The 22,462-nt window shown below is 40.7% G+C and overlaps 1 protein-coding gene across 4 annotated transcripts in view; it reads left to right on the plus strand.

Annotated features, from left to right (window-relative positions):
• The window catches only part of ppp1r9a (protein phosphatase 1, regulatory subunit 9A), a 48,650-nt gene extending 27,747 nt beyond the window's left edge, over positions 1–20,903 (plus strand). The window contains exons 6-21 of one of the 4 annotated variants that reach the window (XM_069516916.1): positions 1,884–2,019; positions 5,709–5,861; positions 7,450–7,503; positions 8,501–8,730; positions 11,386–11,482; positions 12,679–12,814; positions 14,365–14,459; positions 15,267–15,429; positions 15,548–15,611; positions 16,016–16,072; positions 16,644–16,692; positions 16,906–16,950; positions 18,274–18,393; positions 19,014–19,037; positions 19,343–19,525; positions 19,867–20,903. In XM_069516916.1, coding sequence (XP_069373017.1) covers positions 1,884–2,019; positions 5,709–5,861; positions 7,450–7,503; positions 8,501–8,730; positions 11,386–11,482; positions 12,679–12,814; positions 14,365–14,459; positions 15,267–15,429; positions 15,548–15,611; positions 16,016–16,072; positions 16,644–16,692; positions 16,906–16,950; positions 18,274–18,393; positions 19,014–19,037; positions 19,343–19,525; positions 19,867–20,046 — 1,786 coding nt within the window. In that variant the 3' untranslated portion in view covers positions 20,047–20,903. The remainder of the gene's footprint in view (positions 1–1,883; positions 2,020–5,708; positions 5,862–7,449; positions 7,504–8,500; positions 8,731–11,385; positions 11,483–12,678; positions 12,815–14,364; positions 14,460–15,266; positions 15,430–15,547; positions 15,612–16,015; positions 16,073–16,643; positions 16,693–16,905; positions 16,951–18,273; positions 18,394–19,013; positions 19,038–19,342; positions 19,526–19,866) is intronic. The other 3 variants (XM_069516918.1, XM_069516919.1, XM_069516920.1) reach the window with 3 other exon arrangements.
• Positions 20,904–22,462: the final 1,559 nt, after the last annotated feature.

Raw genomic sequence — 22,462 nt, forward strand, 5'->3', positions numbered from 1 at the left:
TATTCTTCTAAGATTTCCATTGTCCAAAAACACGCACGCACGCACGCACACACACACAGGGTTGCAGGTCCATGTGTGTCCTGTTCTTAAACATTTTCTTCTGGTCTCTTAAACAGCAATTGACTAAAACAAGAAAATACCTAATAACACGTTAACATTTTCACATCCCACAGAAGAAAAAAACAAAACCGACAACCATCTTCCACCATGGTTGACCAGTTGCATCGGTGAACAACCTGTGCTGACATCCTCAAATAGCTGTTGACCTAAAGAGAGCATGTGTCCTGTAGCTTTCCCTCCTTCCTTTATTTTTATTTGCTAATCAGGTGCACAAGCAAGAAGAAAATCCAGCTCCTGCATCAAACTGTAACTGTTACACAAGCCCTGTCTTTATTAGCGTTATTAAATGAGATGGCCAGTGAAGGTTTCTGCTGTTAGAGTTGAGGCAGCGCTGTGTGTGGTGGGAGCCCCACTGGGACGCAGGGAGGAACTGAGACAGGCTCAGCATGCGTGCGGAGGAAGGCTGTTTCCAGGTCAGCTGCCCCTCAGACCTCCATGCTGTCCAAAGGCTTGTTCCACTACAGTACTTAACTTAGACAGGCCCCTCTCTATCTCCTTCCCTTTTCCTTTCTTTTTACTCTCTCTCTCCGTCCTGCCCTTCAGTTGTTCCTTCACATGTAGATCAAACACGCCTCTCTGCTGGACCGTAAGGCCTCCTCTACTTCCCCCTTCAGAAATATATGAAAGAGCTCTCGGGAGCTGAATTCACTTGATTAGGCGTCGTCTCAAATCCACTCCCTCTCTCTTTCTGTAGGTCTCTCACTCTGACACACACATGCAGCCGATAGGAGCAGGCTCATACATAGACAGTCATAGGGCCCCTGCTGGGTTAGAGATTTCCTGGACTAGGTCAGAGAAATTCTTTGCTTTAAATCTGAATTATGAGGAGAACTATAATGGCACTCAGTAGAGAGAATACACACGCCAAGAATCCTACATCTTCTTATTAAATATTAAAGGAAATGTGTCAGACTTTTTCCCTCAAGCTCTTTTCATTATTTCCTAAGATAATAAAACCGAAAAATCCTTCATATTCATTTGGATATACTGCAATTCTAAAACAGTCAAATATATGTCCACAACATTGATACCTTCCTGCATTGACATTACCTCAGCTACTTATTGGCGATAGTTATTAGTTCCTATAAATTATCATGCAACAGCTGGATTATTATTATTTGAATTAGCTTCTGAATAGCAGTATCATTGTTGGTGGTGAAATTTCTATTTCTATTTACAGAAAGATAGATAGATAGATAGATAGATAGATAGATAGATAGATAGATAAATATATAGATAGATAGATAGATGGATAGATAGGTAGATAGATAGATAGATAGTCAGCTGCCGAATGTGAAATGTCCTGTACCATTATCCCATGTATAACTACAGTAGTGAGGAGTCAGTAGCTTGCAGTCACAGTCTGTGGTTTTCTCCATTCAGTCCCATGCCAGGCTAATAACAGGCTGCCTGGCCGAGCCCGCTGTCTTCTCACATTATTATGTGTGTCCCGTCTCTCAGCCCTGCCCTGATACGTCAGCAGATATCACTGCCGTTGCTATGTGGGTGTGGGCCTTGGCTGCTGTCACACTGCTGAGACTGCTGTGGTCAGTTCTCTGCACGAGCACACGTGCCCACACACACACACACATGCACGCCACTATAACAGGGCCACAAGAAACTGGGGCAGGAATGTAGGAAATAAGATGTCATGTTGTCATACAGGAGTTCTTTCAGATATGTAACTGAATGTTTAAAATCTCATGTAATTGTGTGTGTGCTTGAGTTGCCATGTCTGCCTGAAACAGTGTATCTGGTTGCAGGTTTGTGATTGGCCGCGAGCTTCCGGGCCAGCAGAGTGAGGTGGCCAGTCTGATCCAGCAGACCCTGGAGCAGGAGAGGAGACAGAGAGAGCTGCTGGAGCAACAGTACGCCCAGTATGACGCTGACGATGACGAGGTAATGACCACACACGACATTGACCTCCGTACTGGATGGTACGCTGTAACAGAACCGTGCACAAGAAATGATTAACCTCATACACTAGAGTAGATGAAGTATATGGGTAAAACGCCTGTCACTTAATCTGAAAGAACAGATTCTTTGAACTAAAGCTCATAATATCTGGTTTTGTTTGAAGTTCTTATAGATGACATGACACTGAAAAAATTAGGCTTCTAGTTGTCACTTAATGTTAATCGAGTCCCTTTTCATGACAGCTGAACTGAAGTTTTAGCTTATTAACTCCCTAAAACTGACTGACAGGAGGCTCTGGTGCTGGCACACACACACAAACACACACACACACACACATACACACACACACACACACACACACACACACACACACACATACACACACACACACACACACACACACACACACACACACACACACACAAACACACACACACACAGGATGGCATGTGAGCATTAGTCCTGGAAACCATGATACTGCTGCTTACTCACAGCATGTTTAATCCACCAGACACTGAGATCATGGCCCTGCAACCCTGTCTGTGTGTGTGTGTGTGTGTGTGTGTGTGTGTGTGTGTGTGTGTGTGTGTGTGTGTGAATGCGTGCGCCCTCTAGACATGCATGAACACACACAATATATGATATACAGTAGTCATGTAAGGATGCTCCATAGTAAAATCAATCAAAGCGTCCCCACTCACACACAGGGGAGCAGCTCAGTCAGGCATCTCTTCCTCCTCTATCTCCATCAGCCGTGTTTGAAGTCTTTCATTTCCTGGTGGATGGTGGATTGAGAGCTCTCATGCATAAGGAACTCTTCTCCCGGTCCCTGGAAGCTGATCCCACCACCACTCCCATAATCACGGCCACATACACATGTATCACTGACAGCTCTTATTACTGACACTGCTACCAGTCAGTCAAGGCTGGAATTGAACCATTGAGACACGCAGGATACCTCCATTATCTTCCTGTTGTCATCATTTCAAGTGCAGCTTCAGATGATCACCTCAGACCCCAGATCCCTACAAGGCATAAACATAAGAGTGGTGGTTTAGTTAAAATTGTTTATCCATATATATGGATTACAAACGCCTGTAAAAATAATTCTGCCACTGCGGAGCTCTAAGGCTTCCATAACAGCATAACTGCCGAATGGGTAAATAGTTACAAAACCATTATAAAGATCTATGGAGCAATAAAAGGGCTCATCAATATTAATGTCTCTATAAATATTATATCAAGTTCTCACCGGGTGGACGTGGGAGCAGGTTATTTCTCACTCTGCCTGGTTAGTTGTGACAGACTGGGGCTCGAGTCCCAAGAGGAAGAGATCCTCCGTCAGTTAGCATTACACATCGCACATGCACGCACACGTCAGCCCATGAACGTGTTTGATCACACACTCTCCCATCTGCCGGCAGTTAAATGTGAAAGTCCATGTGAGAAATATGTACGCAGTAGTTTATCCAAGTTTCTCCTGACAGCCCTGAGCAAAATGACCGGAAAATGTCTGAGGGAGCCCATGTCAGAATACAGCTGGAAAAATTCACAGCGAGGCAAGTTGATGTTTCGTGTTGATGTTTCAAACACATGACGGATGTGAAATTGGAAGAATACAAATATCTCAGGATGGAAAAGAGGTGTCATACGCGTAGAAGACTCAGACGAGATGTCAAAGTGGAAAGAAAACAAGATTCAAGAGCTTTTGGTGATAGTAGCGGACGCCGGTGTTGATGTGCTGTAATCTAACACTCGTGAATAATGTTATTCATACGTCAAGTTCTGCTTCCTGAGCGGGTCTGACCCAGAAATCTCCTGCTGCAATGGAAAATGTCCAGACCCTATTTTCCAGACAGCTTCATGTCAAAGAATCTCATGGCAGCTCCTTTACTGTCCTCCTCCAGTGAAAGGAGCAGTAGGGTCTCCACCAGCACTGACTGAAAGTCATTACGCCAACACAACACTCGGATTAGACCTTTATTCATGGAGCAGCTCGTCACACACTGAACCCTCTAAACAACAGGACTTCTCCTCAGATCGTCCTCTTTCTCTCCCGATTCCTCATGCGTGTGGTGGGAGGTGATGCATTTATCTTATGCAAATCGGTGTTTGACTGCCCCGCGTGTTCAACAGTTAACTCCACCTTCAGTCAATGGGACCTTAAAGCGTGATGCCGACACCATGGCAACAAACAAGCCTATTATGTAAATGGCTCTCGTATCGGCCATGCATGCAGACGAATCAGGCCAGAGAGCTGTAATCTGGGCGGAAGATAGATGGAGGGACGTGCAGGGGAATGAGATGTGGAGAGGATGTAGGCCGAGATGATGAGAGAGATGAGTGTGTGTGTGTGCGTGTGTGTGTGCGTGTGTGTGTGCGTGTGTGTGTGTGTGTGTGTGTACTACATATATGTCAGAGATGAAGGCAGAGAGACACATCAACTACAGGAAGATACATTGTAGATGAATCTAGAAAAATGCAAAAGAGAAAGATACGGAGACAAGCGCATAATAAATACTGCATTCATTATAGTTTTCCTTTTATATTATATATATATATATATTTACATAGATGATAAAATAAAGCTTGGACTGGTTGGTCTTAATGAAGAAAGTAAATAAGATAACATTGCCTGATGCTCAGAGGGAGACTGAGATGTTTTCATGTGGCTCCACTGGAAACATCAGACTCTTGGTCGTCAGCCAAAGACTTAATCAACCATCAATTTGGAGCCGATGTCTAATGGCTGATGCCAACATTCATTATGCAGTGTTTTGAGAACCAGGGAACAGAAAAACTGACTAGAATAATGTCAAACTTTAATGTCAAACCCTCAAAAATGTTGTGATTTTCATTTTCGTCTGAAATCATTTATATGGATCCTAAATTAAATTATTAGTTATATTAGAGACACTTAGAGACGCAATAATAATAAAAAGTGTCACTGAGATTTTGCCAGTATAACTTATCTTGTGTTTAATTTTGATTGATGTGACACTTGCAGCTCACCAGGCTGTCAGACCAATTCATTTTTTAAAAAGTTTTAGGTAGGAACTGCTTGTTATATAAGCAGTAGCATTAAAATGGCATTACTCATTAAAAAAAGTAAGTAAAAAAGAGGGTTGCATAAAGAAAGGGGAACATAAAGTTTGTGGAAAAGACACATAGTCTTTTTCAACACCAAACGTTATATAGTTAGACATAGATTAACTCATGTATATTTTTCAGTCCTCCATATCTCCATGCTGTAGACCTGAGCCGAAAGCGAGCACTAGTTTGTGTCTCTCATAAACTAGAAGTACTAGAAGTACTAGAATACATATCCTCTGATAAACATAGATTATTTAACAACTTTTAACAACCTTAATGAAAATGCAGCACAAAAATAATGCACCAGTTTCCCAAGTAGAAATGACAAATGTCCTTTATCAGCATGTAAAATATAAACCAAAATGAAACATTTATTCTGAATCATATTTATATACGTTGATGATTTCTTTTTAGTATCTTAAATTTTAATAACAAGGCCAAATGTAATTTCAGGCGCAGAAGTTTGAAGAAAATTTTCAAATATTCCTTGTAGGATGAAAGAGAACGCAAACATCCCTCACTTCCATGCACTCTGCCCTTTGTCCAAAGTGTGTCTGACTTTGTGTTTGCTCTCACAGCAAACGGGAGAGTATGCCACGGACGATGAGGACACGGGGACAGCGGTGGCAGGCGGAGAGAAGAGCATCGAGGTCTTTGATTTGCCAGAGACAGAAGACATCTTGTCTCCGTCGGAGTTAGACGCCAATAAACTCTACCAGAAGTTCAGAGAGGTAAACTCAGATACCTCCTCATCTGGAGTTTAATCCTGCCTCCTATGTATCACAATGTAAAGAACTGCATTACTAACAGAAGGCTACGCTTTTTTCTGTAACTGCTTTGTGGAATAAATTGTAAATATATGCACACACCCTCTAGAAAAACCAACGGCACATACACAGCTCCCCCATCTTTACTCAGCAGATTTATATTCTGAGATCCACTTACCTTCCTAAATTTCTAATCTGGATGATTAGAGGTGTGAATACAAAAGCAAATTTGTCTCCAGACCTTGACAGCTCTTCGCACACAGCGAACAAAGAAGTCACCTTAAAATCACGGCTTTAAAACAGAATAGGAATTCAGTGGCTGTTTGGTCGTTTATTCTTTTTAGGCTCCTGCAAAGCTGCTTGTATTGATTGAACAGTCCGGCACCGTTGGCACCATAACACTTCAGCCTTTCTGTCTGCCTCAATAGCCGTATGACACATTACACAAAGGGCTTCAGCTGCACTGCAGGCACCGAGGGGATATCGAGTGCAAGTATAATATAATGCCAGGTCTCTGGATGTTCGCAGTAGTTCCATTTTCTCTGTACCTGGACGTCCTTCTCTCCAATAGCTTTTACCTTACTTGTTTAAAGGTCTCTCGTCTTTTTTTGCACACTTAAAAAAAACTGGGCAGGCAGTAGGGGAATGAACCTCAGATTATGAAAATGCTTCATCTTGCAAATACTTGACCAAATTTTAAATTCACACTTTGACTCGATGCTTAAGCTCCATAGCAGATTCAACAAAACCCAGCTTCATATATATCATTATATTGCTTATATACAAGTATATCACACTGTCTATTTGTCATTCTCTGCTCATATAGAAGACTTTAAAACTACAACTATCAATATCGACTGATGGTATAATTTTTGGGCCATATCGCTCAAGTTGTAAGTATAATACTGTAAATGTATTCAAATCCATATATCTGACAAGTGACAAGTCTCTATCCTTTGTGCTGAAACAAATCTAGTGTCAGACAATAGAAGACAGTGAGATGTTTTTTCACACTTTCTCATCATCATCACTTCATCACTCCTTTTCTCCATTTCTTTCTCACCTGCTTGAGTTTGTATTTGTTCACTTTTTGTGCCTCTTGTTCTGTATCCACTTATTTCATCACTTCTCCTCATCTCTGTGACTGCTCAGCTCCATTGCTCTCTCTCTCTCTCGCGCGCATTTCACTTCAGAAAAGACTTTTTATCTTAATATTTTATCCAGCAGTTTTAGAGACTGCATTAGAAAAAAGTGATTTTTTTTTTAAGGATTTTTTTCTCGTAAATGTGGATGAATTTTTTTTATTCATTGCTACATTAAAGTACTTTTTAAAATGATTTAACAATTCATCCGTCCCCCAGCACTCGCCCGTCTTCCTCTCTCCTCTGAGAGTTCGTGTCAGAGCTGGAGCTGGGATGCTGTCGGGGGAGGACAGGGTCGGCCGCCTCCGTCCGTCACACTGTATCGACAGCAGAGAGAGGCTGCGCGGCCGTGCATTAGATTATCTAACCGCCCTCTCTTTTCTCTCCCATCCTCTATTTTCTCCCAACAGCTCCAGATCAAACACACAGTGACCGAGGCCGAGATCCAGAAGCTGAAAAACAAGGTAAGAGATTAGGAGTGTCAGGGCGTGGGCTGGTCGTGGGTGAGAATTACAGGAGTTTGTCGAAGTTTAAGCGATTTGTAAATGGATGTGAGTCGCGTGTCGGGACAGCAGGGGAGCTGGGTTTCAAGCTTTAGGAGAAGATATTGTTCTTTAGAAGGAAGAAGCAGATTATTTTACAAAAACATGCTTATTAAGTAAAGTTTCCACTCAAGGACTTGTCTGGGATATCTTTAAAAAAAACATTCCAGCTTCCTGTGATTGGCTGCAATATTTTCCTTAGCAGTTGAATGAAAACAAAAGGCCTGGAAGTGCTTTCATTTCAGTATGGTGTATTTAGATTTCTAGAAAATCTTCCTGTTAGCACCTAATGTTACAAGAGTGTTTTTAGTTGTGTTTCTGTTTGTGTCGTCTGACATCTCTGTGTATGCACGTGTGCACAGGTAGTGGTGGGTCCATTTTGAAAGATAGAAATCAAAGTATTGAATGTGAATGAATTTCCTCTAAAACATTATTTGAGAAGCTTTTCTCTTTTAGCAACTTTGTCAATTCATAAAATGTGAAATTTGTTTATTTATTATGTGCGACAAAAGTATTATGGCCACTCAAAGGGGGCTACGTATTATTTTACAGGGAGGAATATCAGAGGATTAGCCTGTAGCCTGCGTTAAATGTTATAAGGTATGCTTAAGTATACAAAAGAACCACTCAGACTTGAAAAGAATGGCCTTTCTCATGGAGGAGGAAATGTTTGGTAGTGGTGGACTGTAAGGCCGTCATTGGTTTATATCTTATGAGATCTTTTCATGAAGTTATAAATATAAATATTCCTACAAATTATGGGATCTGAAGGAGAAGCTCTATGATTCAGTCAATTGTGAAAATATCTTTTTTGCCTTTGTGAAAATCAAAGATAAAACCGAGTCCTTATATGACATTAGTAAAACTTACAATCAAATGAGAGATTCCCTTATTGCAAGTTGTTTTTGTCTGCCTCCAGCTGGCGTCAGTGGAGAGAGAAAAGCAGCGCTGGGAGAAGGAGAAGAGTCAGCTGAAGGCCAGCATCGACGAGAACAAGGAGAGGATGCTGAAACTGGAGAGCTACTGGATCGAGGCGCAGACCCTCTGCCACACCGTCAACGAGCACCTGAAGGAGGCGCAGGCCCAGTACCAAGCTCTGGAGAAGAAGTACAACAAAGCCAAGAAACTCATCAAAGACTTCCAGCAGAAGTAAGTGAACCTGTGTTAGAGCTGTTCATCCCCAAACTGTCTTCAGGGTGTGAAGGAGGAATATATTGTGACTATAACCTCCTGTAGATTCTGGAACGTTTTCCTTTATCGTTTTGATCCAGTTTCAAAAATATACTACAGTGGGGTCTTCTGGGAAAGTGGAGTTTTGGATCCCACTGTACTTCCTGCACATATTAGGAACCCAGAGCAATGACATCATACGACACCCACTCTCTCACTGTGAATTATCCAGAAACCTTTCTGCTGTATTCTCAAATGGACTCACTCTGACAATTTCTTGACTTTTTATTAGGGGGCTGGAGAGAAGAACTAGTTCAGTGCATGTCTGAAAGCACCGTTATTAGATTATGTCTTGTCAGCTCCATGAAGTCCTGTGTCTTTCAGGACCAGAACAGACTGTTGCCATAGTTTCATGTGGCCTGATGCAGAAACTTATATCTAACCTACATACTTCTTGTGTCTATTGTAAAACTGACACTCACACCGTTTTCCAAAAAGAGATTCACTACTGCTATCAAACATTCACATAAATATAAATAGTTTTAGATAAATTCCTTCATTCCTTCCACGACCGCCGTCATTCTCAGAAATAAAGAATATTTCCTATATTTCTCTCTTATGAGGCAGAACATTTCTTTTTATAGCCCCAGTCTTCTCCCACTCCAGCAGTAAGAGCTGAGTTTCTACTCTGATGCAGTGCAGCTCCTTTACTTTTCAGTGCGTTGATCTCTTTGGTCAGTCCCATCACAAACTCTCCCACTCAGCTCCAGTCTGAATGCCTCTAATTGGCTGTGGTCCTGCGGGCCAAATGGATGCCTTCTAATGAAACAAGCTCTGCTCGCTGATCTTTAGTAGAGAACGGAGCGATAGAGGAGAGACAGCAAACTCCCAGACCAAGGGCAAAGCAGGCATGAGGAAACAGCAACGTTTATTATTCTCAGGGATGTGTGTGTGTGTGTGTGTGTGTGTGTGTGTGTGTGTGTGTGTGTGTGTGTGTGTGTGTGTGTGTGTGCGTGTGTGTCCATTTGTGAGATAGTTATCATTTTGTGGAGGCCATAGCAAAAACCACAATAACAGCAGTTACTGAAGGCAATTACCCATCTTACAAAGGGTTTCTCCAGCTTCCATCCAACTTTTCATTAAGTGAAAGTTTAAATTAATAGTTTTTACACACATGGTGGAAAATGGCTGCTATTATTTATAATGCAACCAATGCAGGATATGTTAATTTCATATGCTTGCCAATGGGCACAAAACTTGGGGAACTGGAGAACTTGGCTCCTGGGAAGCTCAAACTACCCATGTCTTATTTTAATAGAAAACTTCTCCATTAGCTGTGTGTGGCGATGGAGGTAAATAAAAGACTGATTGTGAAATAATGAGTGCTCCAGTTGCTGCCTGGCAGCAGGTTTTCGAATCACTGTGAAAAGCAGTGAAACGGGAGAATAATGGGAACTATTAAAATTGCTATGAAGATTATTAACATGCCCACCTACAGCACACTGTGCTAGATGAAAGGAGATTGGCAGATAGGGGAGACATCAGCTTGAAACATTTGTTTGTTATGCTCAGAGATGATATCATTAGAGTATTAACAAGGTTGTGTTCTCTGGGCTCACATCCACAGAGGTGAGCGGCAGGGAGAGCACCACAGAGTTTAAATAAAGAAGTGGATTTGTCTTCATTTACATACAAAACAACTTTGTCAAAGTTTGTATGATTTAGGCAGTGAGGGGGAAGACTACTGATGTGGAGTTGTTGTTACACTGGAAAAAAACACACTGACACACACATTATCAAATCAATAACAATTATCCTGATGACCTGGGTTTATTGGGTTGCCATCAATATTATTTACATTTTCAACACAAGACTACTTCAACCTCTGAACATTCCCGTGTCCTTCCGAACGATTCAAACTTCATCATATCATCATAAATGTATAAGATAAATCCATTGCTGCACAGCAGGGGTGGGTCGTGCCTTTTTCCCAAGGCTGTGTCTCCATTCAGGGACTCCATCCTTCAGAGGCCCAACCAAAATGATCAACAGAGGATTTCCGTGATAGGCGTCACCAGCTCACCCCACCCTTATTGCTGTTGCCTAGCAACATAGCTGATATTGTATATAAATATATATATATATTTATATTTACATGAGGATGACAAAATAAAGCTTGGACTGGTTGGTCTTAATGAAGAAAGTAAAATCCTGAGATTTTGTCTTTTCTTGTGAACTTATCTTGTGTTTAATTCTGATTGATGATGACACTTGCGGCTCACCAGGCTGTCAGACCAATTCAGTTTTAGAAAGTTGGTTAACTACTTATTTATATATGCAGTAGCATTAAAGCCTTGGTAGTAAAAGTAATATGATCCTGAATTTCCATCATAATATTTTGTGTGTGTGTGTGTGTGTGTGTGTTCACTATGAGCAGCAGGGTCAGAGTAAAATGTAACACACCTAAACATCCTAAAACAGCTTCAGCTCCCTTGTCACCACAGCTATGCAAGGGGCAGGCACAGTCACATGGCGACACGCACACAAACACGACACACACTTAAATGTGTCCTGTTGTGTTTCCTATCTTAACACACACCTACTCAGTACAGTACTATCTCTTTTTCCCTCCAGGGAGGTGGAGCTTATCCAAAAGGAGGATACAGAGAGGAGGCGGCTGGAGGAGGCTGAGAAAGCTCATCTGGCTGAGATCCAGGGGCTGCAAGTGAGGGTAAATCATCTCTTCGTCTTAATCTCATTGTGTCCATCTCTCATCATCTCTGCTCTAATTGTGTATCTCTCTGTGCTCTGTTGTTCTGTCCGTGCCTGAAAGATTCAGCACATTGTCCTCAGAAATCCCTCAAGTTAAAATAAACCAATAAATGGAGCCCGATTGTTATGGATTTTGGGGAGGCCGATGTTGATACTGATATAAGAGGGAAAAACTTTCCAGTGAGTGCACACATATTCACCGATATGTACGCAAAAAATTTGCAATGAAGATGACATTATAAAATAAGAAGGAAATGCAATTTACACTATAAACTTTATTATAAATAACAAACACAAAAACAACCAGACATACCTACAAAAGGTTGTGCTGTCAATGTGTTAATAAACATTTGACTCTTGTGATAAAAGAAACTACAACAGTCTGAGTCTTAGCCCATATATCCACTGTCTACCCAGGGAGCCCCTTAAATACTGTCCGTTTTCCCCTGAGGCAAATTCATCGCCAAACAATCGCAGATGGGCTTTAAGATTGGCCGACCAATGAAGAAGTTGGATTCTACTAATAAACAATGCTTTTTTTCTCTGCGCTTAATTAAAGCATGTAACAAGATTGTTGGGTGTAGTGTGAGAAATTCAATTCCAAGCATCTTCAAAACGATCAGTAGCAGCACTCCATTAGCTTTCTGTGAACAACTGTTCTCCTCCCTGGATAGTGACAGCTGATGGACTCGGAGTCCAGGAGCCTGTGGTTAGATTGGTTATTGTAAATGATTTTCTACTCTCTTGCTCTTAAAAGGTGACAGTTTGGTGCTCTGGTCTCAGGTCGAGCCCCACAGTTGAATTTGTCGTCAAGGCGACTGTCCCCCTCTTATTATTCTGTCCATTGAGCACTCACTCTCCTACTGCACTGTCAAACAGGGGGAGTGACACAGGCCGGAGAGGTGGAAAAAACACAACAAGATCTGGAAGTAAAACCAGAGGAGTTATGCTTTAACTAAACTGACATCCTTTTAAAATGTGCTGTTAATTCAAATGTTGGCAGATTTAGCCAACTCCTGTTAGAAACTGTTGGAAATCGAATGAAAACATACTCCTCATCATGTAGGCCATTCTCCTCAGCACTTGAGAGCAGCCATTTTGACAGGTAAATGACCCGCGGCTGATTAACATCGACCGCTTCCTCTCCCGCCGCAGATTGCAACATTAGAGTCGGAGCTGATGCAGCTGATGAAGCAGAACGGCATCCAGGTCAACAACAACAACAGCAACAATGCAGAGAGGCTCAACGCGCAGCAACACAGCCCCGTGCGAGCTGCAGCACAACTCAGAGGTGTGTCTGTGAGGATCAGTGTCGTGATGTCTTTGATATAAAGGAGCGATGTGTGGAAATGAGATGAGTGTGGGAAATAATGTTTATTCAGTGTCTTGCTGAGAGACAGATGAGAGGATCGGTACCACTTTTCTATTCAATACAATAACTTATCTTAGCACAATGACAAAGTTCTTTGAGGGATTAAACAATTGACCATAACCATAGACTGTATACAAAGATGGACGTTGCATCTTTACTTCTTCCAACAAATATGAAGTCAAAATATCCCAAGTTCAGGTGAAGCTCAGCCAATCGTGAGGCAGTCTCAGCTGTCAATCATGATGTTTCACCTTGTTTATATATCATCAAATAACTAATTAAAACCAAACTTACTAGAAAAATGAACACTTGAACAAACATCGATGTGATATGAACTGATTAAATGGACAGAAGCCATCTTTGAAAAATAATTATTTCATGTGTACTTTGACTGTTTAGTTTGGTCCATGTCACATCTGCTAACATGGAGGAGGCAGGGTTTATGATCTAAACTGCAGCCGGCCAACAGCTAATCGCTCCCTTGCTTCAGCTTCATATTGAACGGACTGATATGAGAGTGGTATCGATCTTTTAATCAAACTTTTGGCAAGAAAGCGAATGAATGTGACCCTGAATACTTCAAACCATTAATTTAATGAATAGAGCGACTTCTCAAATAAGAGAGTAAACATGATCATGACTTCTTGCTTCTCCTCCAGTTTATGTCTGAGAATGTGCTCATGAACAAACGTTTGGTTTCCCAAAAGACCTGATTGTTTAAATAAACTGTGGACAGAGAGAAGTTGTTTGTCCTCAACAACTCTGCCATAACCTTTATTTAGCCTCAGCAGTTTATTGACGCGTCTTGCCCTATGAAGGACATTGCAAAGACAGGACTGTTTTGTTTGGCTGTAAACAAACTCACACACACTCCCAAATCCTCCTCTTCCCCGCTGCCTCAGCATTCACACGCACTCTCACCTCTGACCCTAGTTTCACTCTGCACCTCTGCAGTTACAAAATAAACAAGTAATCCATTTTTCGAGCACATCTGCCCGACTTTGTTGTCTGATACTGTACAGTGCAGACGGGGTAACACAGTGATTGGATGTGTACTGATCCGGATGACGCAGCCCATAATGCAATATTAAAAAAGTTTAGAGGAGGCATGATTGGTGAAGGATATAAAACAGAGTGTATGTGGAAGGTGAACACCATCAGCTGAGGTTATTGTTTTCAAAGATTCAATCTCTGTCTCATCTGACAGTGAGCAGACACCTGATAGTTGCCTTTTTACTTAGATAATATAATATAATATAATAAAGTGCCTCAAAGATAAAGACTGAAACAAAATCATGCACAGAGTTAGATTACACAATGATTTTTTCATCACAATCACAGTTGTTTTCCTCTCTCTCCTTGTCTGTATGTGTGTGTGTGTGTGTGTGTGTATGTGTGTGTGTGTGTGTGTGTGTGTGTATGTGTGTGTGTGTGTGTGTGTGTGTGTATGTGTGTGTGTGTGATTTAAGACCTGAGGGAGGGCTCTCCCCACTCCTCACCCAGCAAAAAGAAGAGCTACAGAGTGACAGCTACCCGTGAAAGCATAAGCTCTACAGAGGGAGAGGTTTGCATTCAAATGCACACACACACACACACACACACACACACAAACAAACACACACACACACACACACATTGTTCAGTGAAGCTTAAATATACATATTTGAAACATCAGCTTCAACAACAACATCCAGATGTGATGTGGATCTATGTGATGCTTAATCAAACCAACTCCATCACTCTCATTAGACTACACTTACATTTAACATGCCTTTAATTTCAACACTGGATGTCTAATTGGTGTGTGTGCATGTCTCTCAGCATGTTTGTGTGTCTTTAACCCCTGTCCATTCCACTTTAGTCCTTTAATGGATTAATTGGTGAGTGTTGCTCAGCCGGACTAATTGCATCTGCGGTGCTGTCACTACTTGTTGTCTCTCCCTGTAGATAATAATGGCCACAGTCATTCTTTTTCTGGATGAAAGGATACTGCCGTCCCTTAACTCAGCCAGAGCAGGAGTGAGTCCAGATTGGTTTTGAGAACTGGATCACAAATGGCAGGAACACAGGACGCTTCCAGGGAGAGAGAAAAAAGAGGACAAGGAATTAGAGAATTAGAAACAGTGAAAGTATGTCAACTGACTTCTCTCAGATTAGTCTGCGGTGCTGGCTGTTCAGATCAAATTTACTTTCATGGCACTTCATTCTTCCTTTTCGCGGGAGTACTTCGAAACCTCTCTTACAAATTTCATTCATTTTCATCCTTCACAATTCTCTTTCTCTTCCTTTCACATTTTATTTCACTCTCTTCTCCTCTCCCACTGACTTCACCTTTCTTTCCCTGTTTTTCTCCATTTACTTCTGTCCTCAGGTATCAGAGGGACATGGCAGTCCAGCACACAGTCGCTCTGGTTCGATTCGTAGTGTGACGTCTTGTGATGGAGGAGCAGTGGTCCTCAGGGCTCCCGGCAGTGCAGAAAGCTCCCCCAGACGAACACTGCACTCGTCCTCCACCACAGGAATCGTCCAGGATGGTACGTTCATAGATGCACTTACTTTCTATTTATGTAAACTGCATTTCTCTCATGATCATATATCTCTTGATAATTGTGTAAACCCATTGATCTCAGTGTTGGGTGTTTGTAATCCCAGGTTCTCGGTCTCCTGCCTTGTCGAGCCCATCTCACAGTCTGGACAGACAAGCTCTGGACCCTGGGTAAGACCACAAACACTGGAACGCCATATTAGCAAGTTCTGTATTCAGCAATGAGTAAGATTTGAGAAATCTAAGACACCCAGGAGTGTAATACTGCTTTGATAAGGTCTCTATGGCTGAAACATTTAGGCATGGTTTTAATTGTTACAATGACTGAACAGTCATGTTATTTTAAACGCTTCTTAAATGTATTAACCTCTTGAGTGCTTCCGATTTCTCAAACCTTACTCAACTAGTTGGATCCACAAATTGAAGAGGGACACCTCTTCACAACCAGGCTGCTCTCTAAGCAAACGTTATTTAAAGTCTGCGGCTGACAAAGCACTTACAAGATTGAAGGTTTTTTAATATTTTATTACATTCAAAGTCAAACTATGTTTTCTTGTCTCTACCTCTTCACTCAGGTCTCTCAGGAAAACCAAAGTGAAGGACAGAGACCCCAGAGCCTCACCTGGAAACAGGTAAATGATCATAGCTTCAGAGTTACAGTTATCTTTTATAAGACAGTGTTCTGGAGCAGTTCTAGATGTTTGGATGTAATCTGGTGTTATTGACAAGTTCACATGGACACCATGTAAACCAGATTAAGACAATAGTCTGAATAAGACACTGCCATGAAAACAGTATTTTCTGATTACCTTAACTCAAATGAGCGCATACTGGGAATAAGCAATATTCAAATTAAGACGTGGAGTCCTTTTAGAGTTTTCACTACATATGACAGTTACCAGCTGCTTGAGGACACATGTCCTGGGTTTGAGTGTCAACAAGTCGTAGGACGTAATGTTGTCATAATCAGACTATGCTCTGTAATGTGAATATAAATAGAAAATGCTATAAATAAATCTAATTTAGAATAAACTAAATAATTGGAATGTTGCTGTTCATGTAAACATAGTCAATGATTACTGTTTCAGGAACTGTTTAATAAAGTGTGGTACAGTAATCATCAACCACTGACCTCCATTCCCCCCTCCTTCCCTGTCTCTGTCTATCCCTCTCTCTCTCCCCTTCTCTCTCTCCCTCTTTCAGTTCCACAGAGCCATCAGTCGAGGACAGTCCAGAGAAACTCAAGGTCAAGGTACAAGAAGTTTGTCAGCTGGTACTTTGAGCAAATAGTGATTGACTTGACAGACACTTTACAGTGAGGACATTAAAAGACACTTTTCTCAGCTCTATATGATGTAAAGTCCCAGTAGGCGTATTATCAGACTTCAGTATAATCATACGTTCAATACTGTAAGTTCTACTTTGCCATTCCACTTAGACGCATTGTGTTATTTCTGTTGAACAGACCTCCCTTACATGGCCCCACTTCTTCTCCTATTCATATTACTTGGTATTGTATTCTTTTGTGTTTTCTTCAATTATACTTCAATCTACTGAAATAGGTATGTGTTGCTACTCTCTGAGGTAAGCAGGGTTTAGTAGCAAATGAAATGCATAATTGCATAATTAATTGTAACAAAGATGATTAGTCTGACATGATCCTAAACATCTTTTCTAATCTACGTTATCTCATCAGCAAAACTGCAAGAAAATCATAGGTTTTAAGATTTAAATTGCTTTTTTTTTTTACAAAATCTTCCCAAATGCCCCTAGTGCAAATCAGTTTCATTCTGAATCTTTATTAAGTTACATTTCATACTGATTCAATACGATTACAGTTATTAACGTGGGCATCTGTTGTAGTGTATGAACTTGCATGAAACCTGTTTCTAATCAGATGTCGTCACCTCAGGATTGAAATGGAGATTATTTTTGATCCAGTCCCTTCTTTTGCTCCCTAAGGGGCTCACTCTGAGCTCAAGAGGAGCACACATCAGAAGATAATTCAATGCACAATTTATGCACATATATATTAAAGTGGAGGTTTTAAGCAAGGATTCAGTCCAGAAAGCTTAAAGTCTAAACATGTAAATTTAGTCTTTTACTTCAATGAGTACAGAGGCTCAAAGAACCTCTTCAAACTACAGTGTAAAACTAAATGTGAGGCAAAGATTGATGATCGCTTTTATGTCAAAATCTTATAGGAATTACATTTTCTGTTGCTTCGTGGACTAAGGGTTAATTCACCTCATAAGTCAAAATGTGATGTTTTAACCTTTATCTCATGAAGAGACATTTTTCTACAGAACAAGTGTGTCTCATGCTTTCCTCCTCCTGATATCAGCAGCTTGTCTGCTGCTGTTTAAGCACAGATCTTAATGTAATCCCTGTATGTCCACACTGTCCTACTCATTCGGACAAAGTGACAGATTTTGGGAGTTGGATATCATCCAGCTACATCATCTCTAACCACCAGTTTGTGATGGAGCAGCTTACGTGCACAGCCCCTGTCTTCTTGCACTCGTCTATTTTTCATTTTGGTTGGTGCACAGAGGAAAAGCCCTTCATTTTCTGGATTCAGTCACTCCACATTCACCCTCTCCGTGTAAGAAAATAGATTAAATAACTCCCTCTGATTTAAATTTACAGCATCATCACACTAATGCTACATCGTGTCATTTTTAATCAATAGCACTTAACAGAAACATCAATAAGAGAGAAGCACTCTGAACTAAATTCCACTAAATTCAGGCCCAGAGGTGGCTGCGTCTCAAGATGAGGCTTGTAAGTGTGTTGTTGAATTTATTTATTTATTGATTTATCTTTTTTTCAGGGACCCACTTTGAATGATGATCTGAGCGTCAGCAGCAGTAGCTCGGTGGAGATCAGCGGTCTGCTGGGTGAAGCCAAGATGTCAGGACGCTCGCACACACTGGGGCTGTCCTCAGACGAGGTACACGCACAATCTTGTGATGTTTCATGTGAATCTTTTTTCTTTTTTTTTCAGACTGGCATTTGTTTACTGCAGTGTCATGGCACAGTCACACATACACAAATGTTTGCACCCCATTCTTAATTGGCTTAGTATGTGTTCACATTTTGACTCCAGTTTAACATTGCTCTTAGTGAACATAAACAGACACACATCTAAAAAAAAGACCAAAACTCAACAATCAAGTTAAAGAATGATCCAGGAGTAGAGGAAGTGCACAGAAGCAATTAAAGTAATAATAATAATAATAATAGTAATAATAATTCACTTTTCGAATCCAAACTCTGCTTCAACAATTTGTTTGTTTGTATTCATATGAGGTAAAAGAAATCTGGAGAGTCATTTTTTATTTGTCAGTTGCCTAATTTATCTTTCTTTATAGATTCTTCTGACAGGAAAAATAATATCATCAGCTGCTTTTCTCACATTCTTCTTACAGATGACAAGATGCTGAATGATGAATGCAGCTGTTTAGGCTCATTGTATTCAAATGTTATTGGCCGCTGTGCTGGAAGACATTTTATTGCTGCTCTGTTAACAACACAATCATTTTCTGTTGTTTTCTATGCTGCCACGTTCAGAGTCTGGATATGATAGATGATGAGGTGAGACGGAGGCTGCGGGTCTACAGAGGACGTTTGTGTTTTGAGAAGAAGCCATTTGTCTGTTTCATTTCCACATGATTTATAGTCATTATTTGTGTCCCACAGAATTAGTATTTACTGAATACATTTCCCATTGTATTTCCCCTTTTTTATGGTGATATTTAATTTCATCTCAATTTGTCATTCATCTAGTTTTCTGTTGAAGATACTTTTAGTGCCTGGTCATATAATCTGTATCAAACAGAAGGAGAATTTGTGCATCTCATCAGGGTTGTTTTTTTCCGCCTTTCTTTATCTGTGTTCAGATCCTGGACGAGGGACAGTTGTCGAAGCAGTATCAGTGGCAGAGCCGCAGTATTACAGAGTGGACTTCCCAGCAAGTGGCCCGCTGGCTCTTGGGCCTCAACTTAGAACACCATATCCCAGAATTCACTGCCAAAAACATAGACGGAGAACAGCTGCTACAGCTTGATAGCACTGAGCTAAAGGTTGGTTAAAACTTCATGTAGTTATACATATATTGGACTAATTGGAGTTACATACAGATACATTAGAGCCTGTAGATATAGTGTATTGGTATTGTATACATGTAATTGCAGTATGTAGAAAAGCCAAATTTAGAAACTGAGAAATTAGAAATAGTGCTGCCATTATATATTTGTTTTTGAGGGAAAATGAGTATTGACAAATCTATTTTTCATGATCATTATGTTGTGAGTTTATTTTAACTGAATATTAACTAACTTTGATGTAACTATATTGCTGAATATTGCAGATAGATTGTGTATTGACTCTCAAATGTCAATATTTGAACGCTCTTATGTTTCAGGCCCTTGGAGTTAGTTCTTCTCAGGACCGTGCCCTGATCAAGAAAAAGATCAAAGACCTTAAAGTTCTGATGGAGAAGGCCAAGAGGAACCACGATAAGCTGGAGAAACAACGCGAGAAGCTACGCAAGAGAGAGCTGGAGCAGCAGAAAGAGGCGCACAAAGAATGTGCGGCAGAGTGAAGCGGATCATGAGCTTACCTTTACTGTAGCGCTGCAACCAGTAGCATCAAGGAACAGAACGTCAGTCGGCCCTACATATGAACCCTGAGGGATACCTGCTCAGGAGTTCAGTAGTGCTGGAGCTCCACCACAAAATGTCAGATTGTGAAGTGACTTCATCACCGAGCAATTTAAACCAAAATGAACAGTTGGATAATAGGATGCTGCCCCTCCTTTCCTTCACCCATCCTGTGTGTTTAGACATTTAAGAATTCACTCTGTTCTATTTATTTTGCTGTTTATGGCTTGTAAATTGGGTTTATTTATCGCATCCAGAGTGAGTCTGTGTTAAGTCTGTTTCATCCACATCGCTAATCGTTCTCTGGGCCATCATAGCACCTGTAGACACAGCGACCGTGTACATATACAACGTATATGACGTATACAGATAAAAATCTGTCTGATGTGCCATTTTGATAGACTTGTGTATATACTGTTCAGATACATCAAATCTATTGCTTTGAAGCACACACGTCAGTGTGTGTTCATGGAATATATGAGGCAGTTCTCATCTCCCACCACCAGGTGTCCACATGCTGCTTACTGTCACTTCTGACAAAGATGACACTAGAACTTTCCAACAAGAACTGAACTAGAAACTGGAAAAATTCTCTCAGTATGTACGAGAACACTGGAGGTGCAAACACTGTAAATGCAAACCACTGCACTAGCTTGTCCAGTGCTCCTTACAGTATACATGTACCATAACTAAAGCAGTTCTCTATGTAAAAATGGCAACAACATGCTGTACTCATTGGACTGGTTCTAATGGAGACTTCAGGTACAAAGTAATCATGAAATTTGTAACTTACCAAACCCGAACCATAAAACAAAAGAAAAAGACGAGAAAAAAGACGAGAAAAAGAATCTTCCTGCTTATATGCGTAATGTTGCTTTGACTCTGCTTGTAACCTGCTTCTGACCACTTTTTATATCCTCTCAATAACAAAAATAATACCCCATCGCTGCCTTTAGAAATTCTAGAGAAGTAGAATTGTCAGAATTCTACCTGCTTCTGTGTGAGTGTTGAGACACATACAGTAGATTAAATCCATCTTCAATTGTTATTTTATTCTTTCAGAAGAATCGCAGGTCACGTTCACCGTGCAAATGACTCTGGAATATTCTTAATAATATTTAAGAATGCTGCCATATACGTGGTTTATCTCTGTGACCATTGGACGTGCGGAAATTGTCTTAAACCTGATACTTCTGATGTTACACTGGAAATTGCACCTGACAGATGCAATATAGTTTAATTTTCTTATGAAACCACTTCAGTAAGACTTAAAACACTGTTTGATTTTTCTAGTTAGATGAAAAATATACCTTTTTGAAATTGATTTTGACCTGTGTACTTTATGCAGCTCTTGTTTTTGATTATCACCGAGAGACGTGTTCCCTGTGTTACTTCTTTATCATTCCCAGGAATCATTAGATTTACAGTAATTATTGAGAGGCCAGTGTCACCGTGATGAGACATGAAGGCAGCTCTGAGTTTTGCTCCCTTCTGTCTGTAAGGGCCCTGCCTGGTGAACTGTTAACAGGTTAAGAACATGAAGAAGAGTTTGGGTTACAGATCTGTTAATTTATTTATTTCTGTATTTAACAAAGCAACTGACTATTGTTTATGATAACTTATACAAAATAAGAGTATTATTAACACCTAATAATGATTTATCCAGAATTGTATGATTACTTCCTTTTTTGCCAAAACCTAATTAAAGCTGTTCATTAGAAATGTCTTAGATTTAAATGGTTGTTATCGAACGAAAGCAAGAAGCAAGAAGAAACAGTGATTCTCTCCCATTGTGCTTGTGGTTTTTCCTCTAATACAACCATAGTGCTGCTACAGTACTACTCCCAATAAACTGCTCACGGTGTATTCTTATGAAATATTTTGTAACACTTGAACCTCTCTGTGAATACCCCCCTCACTCCTTTTTGACTCTTTTGTATGTATAGTAAAAACACAGAGCAATATGCTGTAAGAATCCTAAAGACGCCTTGTTTTCTATCGTGTCAGTGTGCGTACGCCGTTTGTCGAGGGCTGAGGAGGCATGAAAGCTCAGACCTGAGCCCATGTGTGTTCCAAATCTTTTTCTTTACGTGCTTGAACCGAGCTAGTCTGGCATGATGAAACCCAACGTGTGGACGAGACCCTGGTGCTCCTCGCAGCGTTTTCAGCCATGATGCCTGGAAGGGTTTTTGTCTTCACGTGCGTAGAGAGCAAGCGATAATCAGACTGCTATAGCCATGCTGACTCTCCTCCTCCTCCTTTATTTGTCATTACCTTGATCTCTCTTTTTTTTCCTCATTCTGAAAAGTTTGAAAGGGCAGCTACCTGTCACACTAAATAAAATGTGCAGTCACTGTC

This window comes from Paralichthys olivaceus, chromosome 20 (assembly GCF_024713975.1).
Source record: "Paralichthys olivaceus isolate ysfri-2021 chromosome 20, ASM2471397v2, whole genome shotgun sequence".
NCBI classification, from domain to species: domain Eukaryota; kingdom Metazoa; phylum Chordata; class Actinopteri; order Pleuronectiformes; family Paralichthyidae; genus Paralichthys; species Paralichthys olivaceus.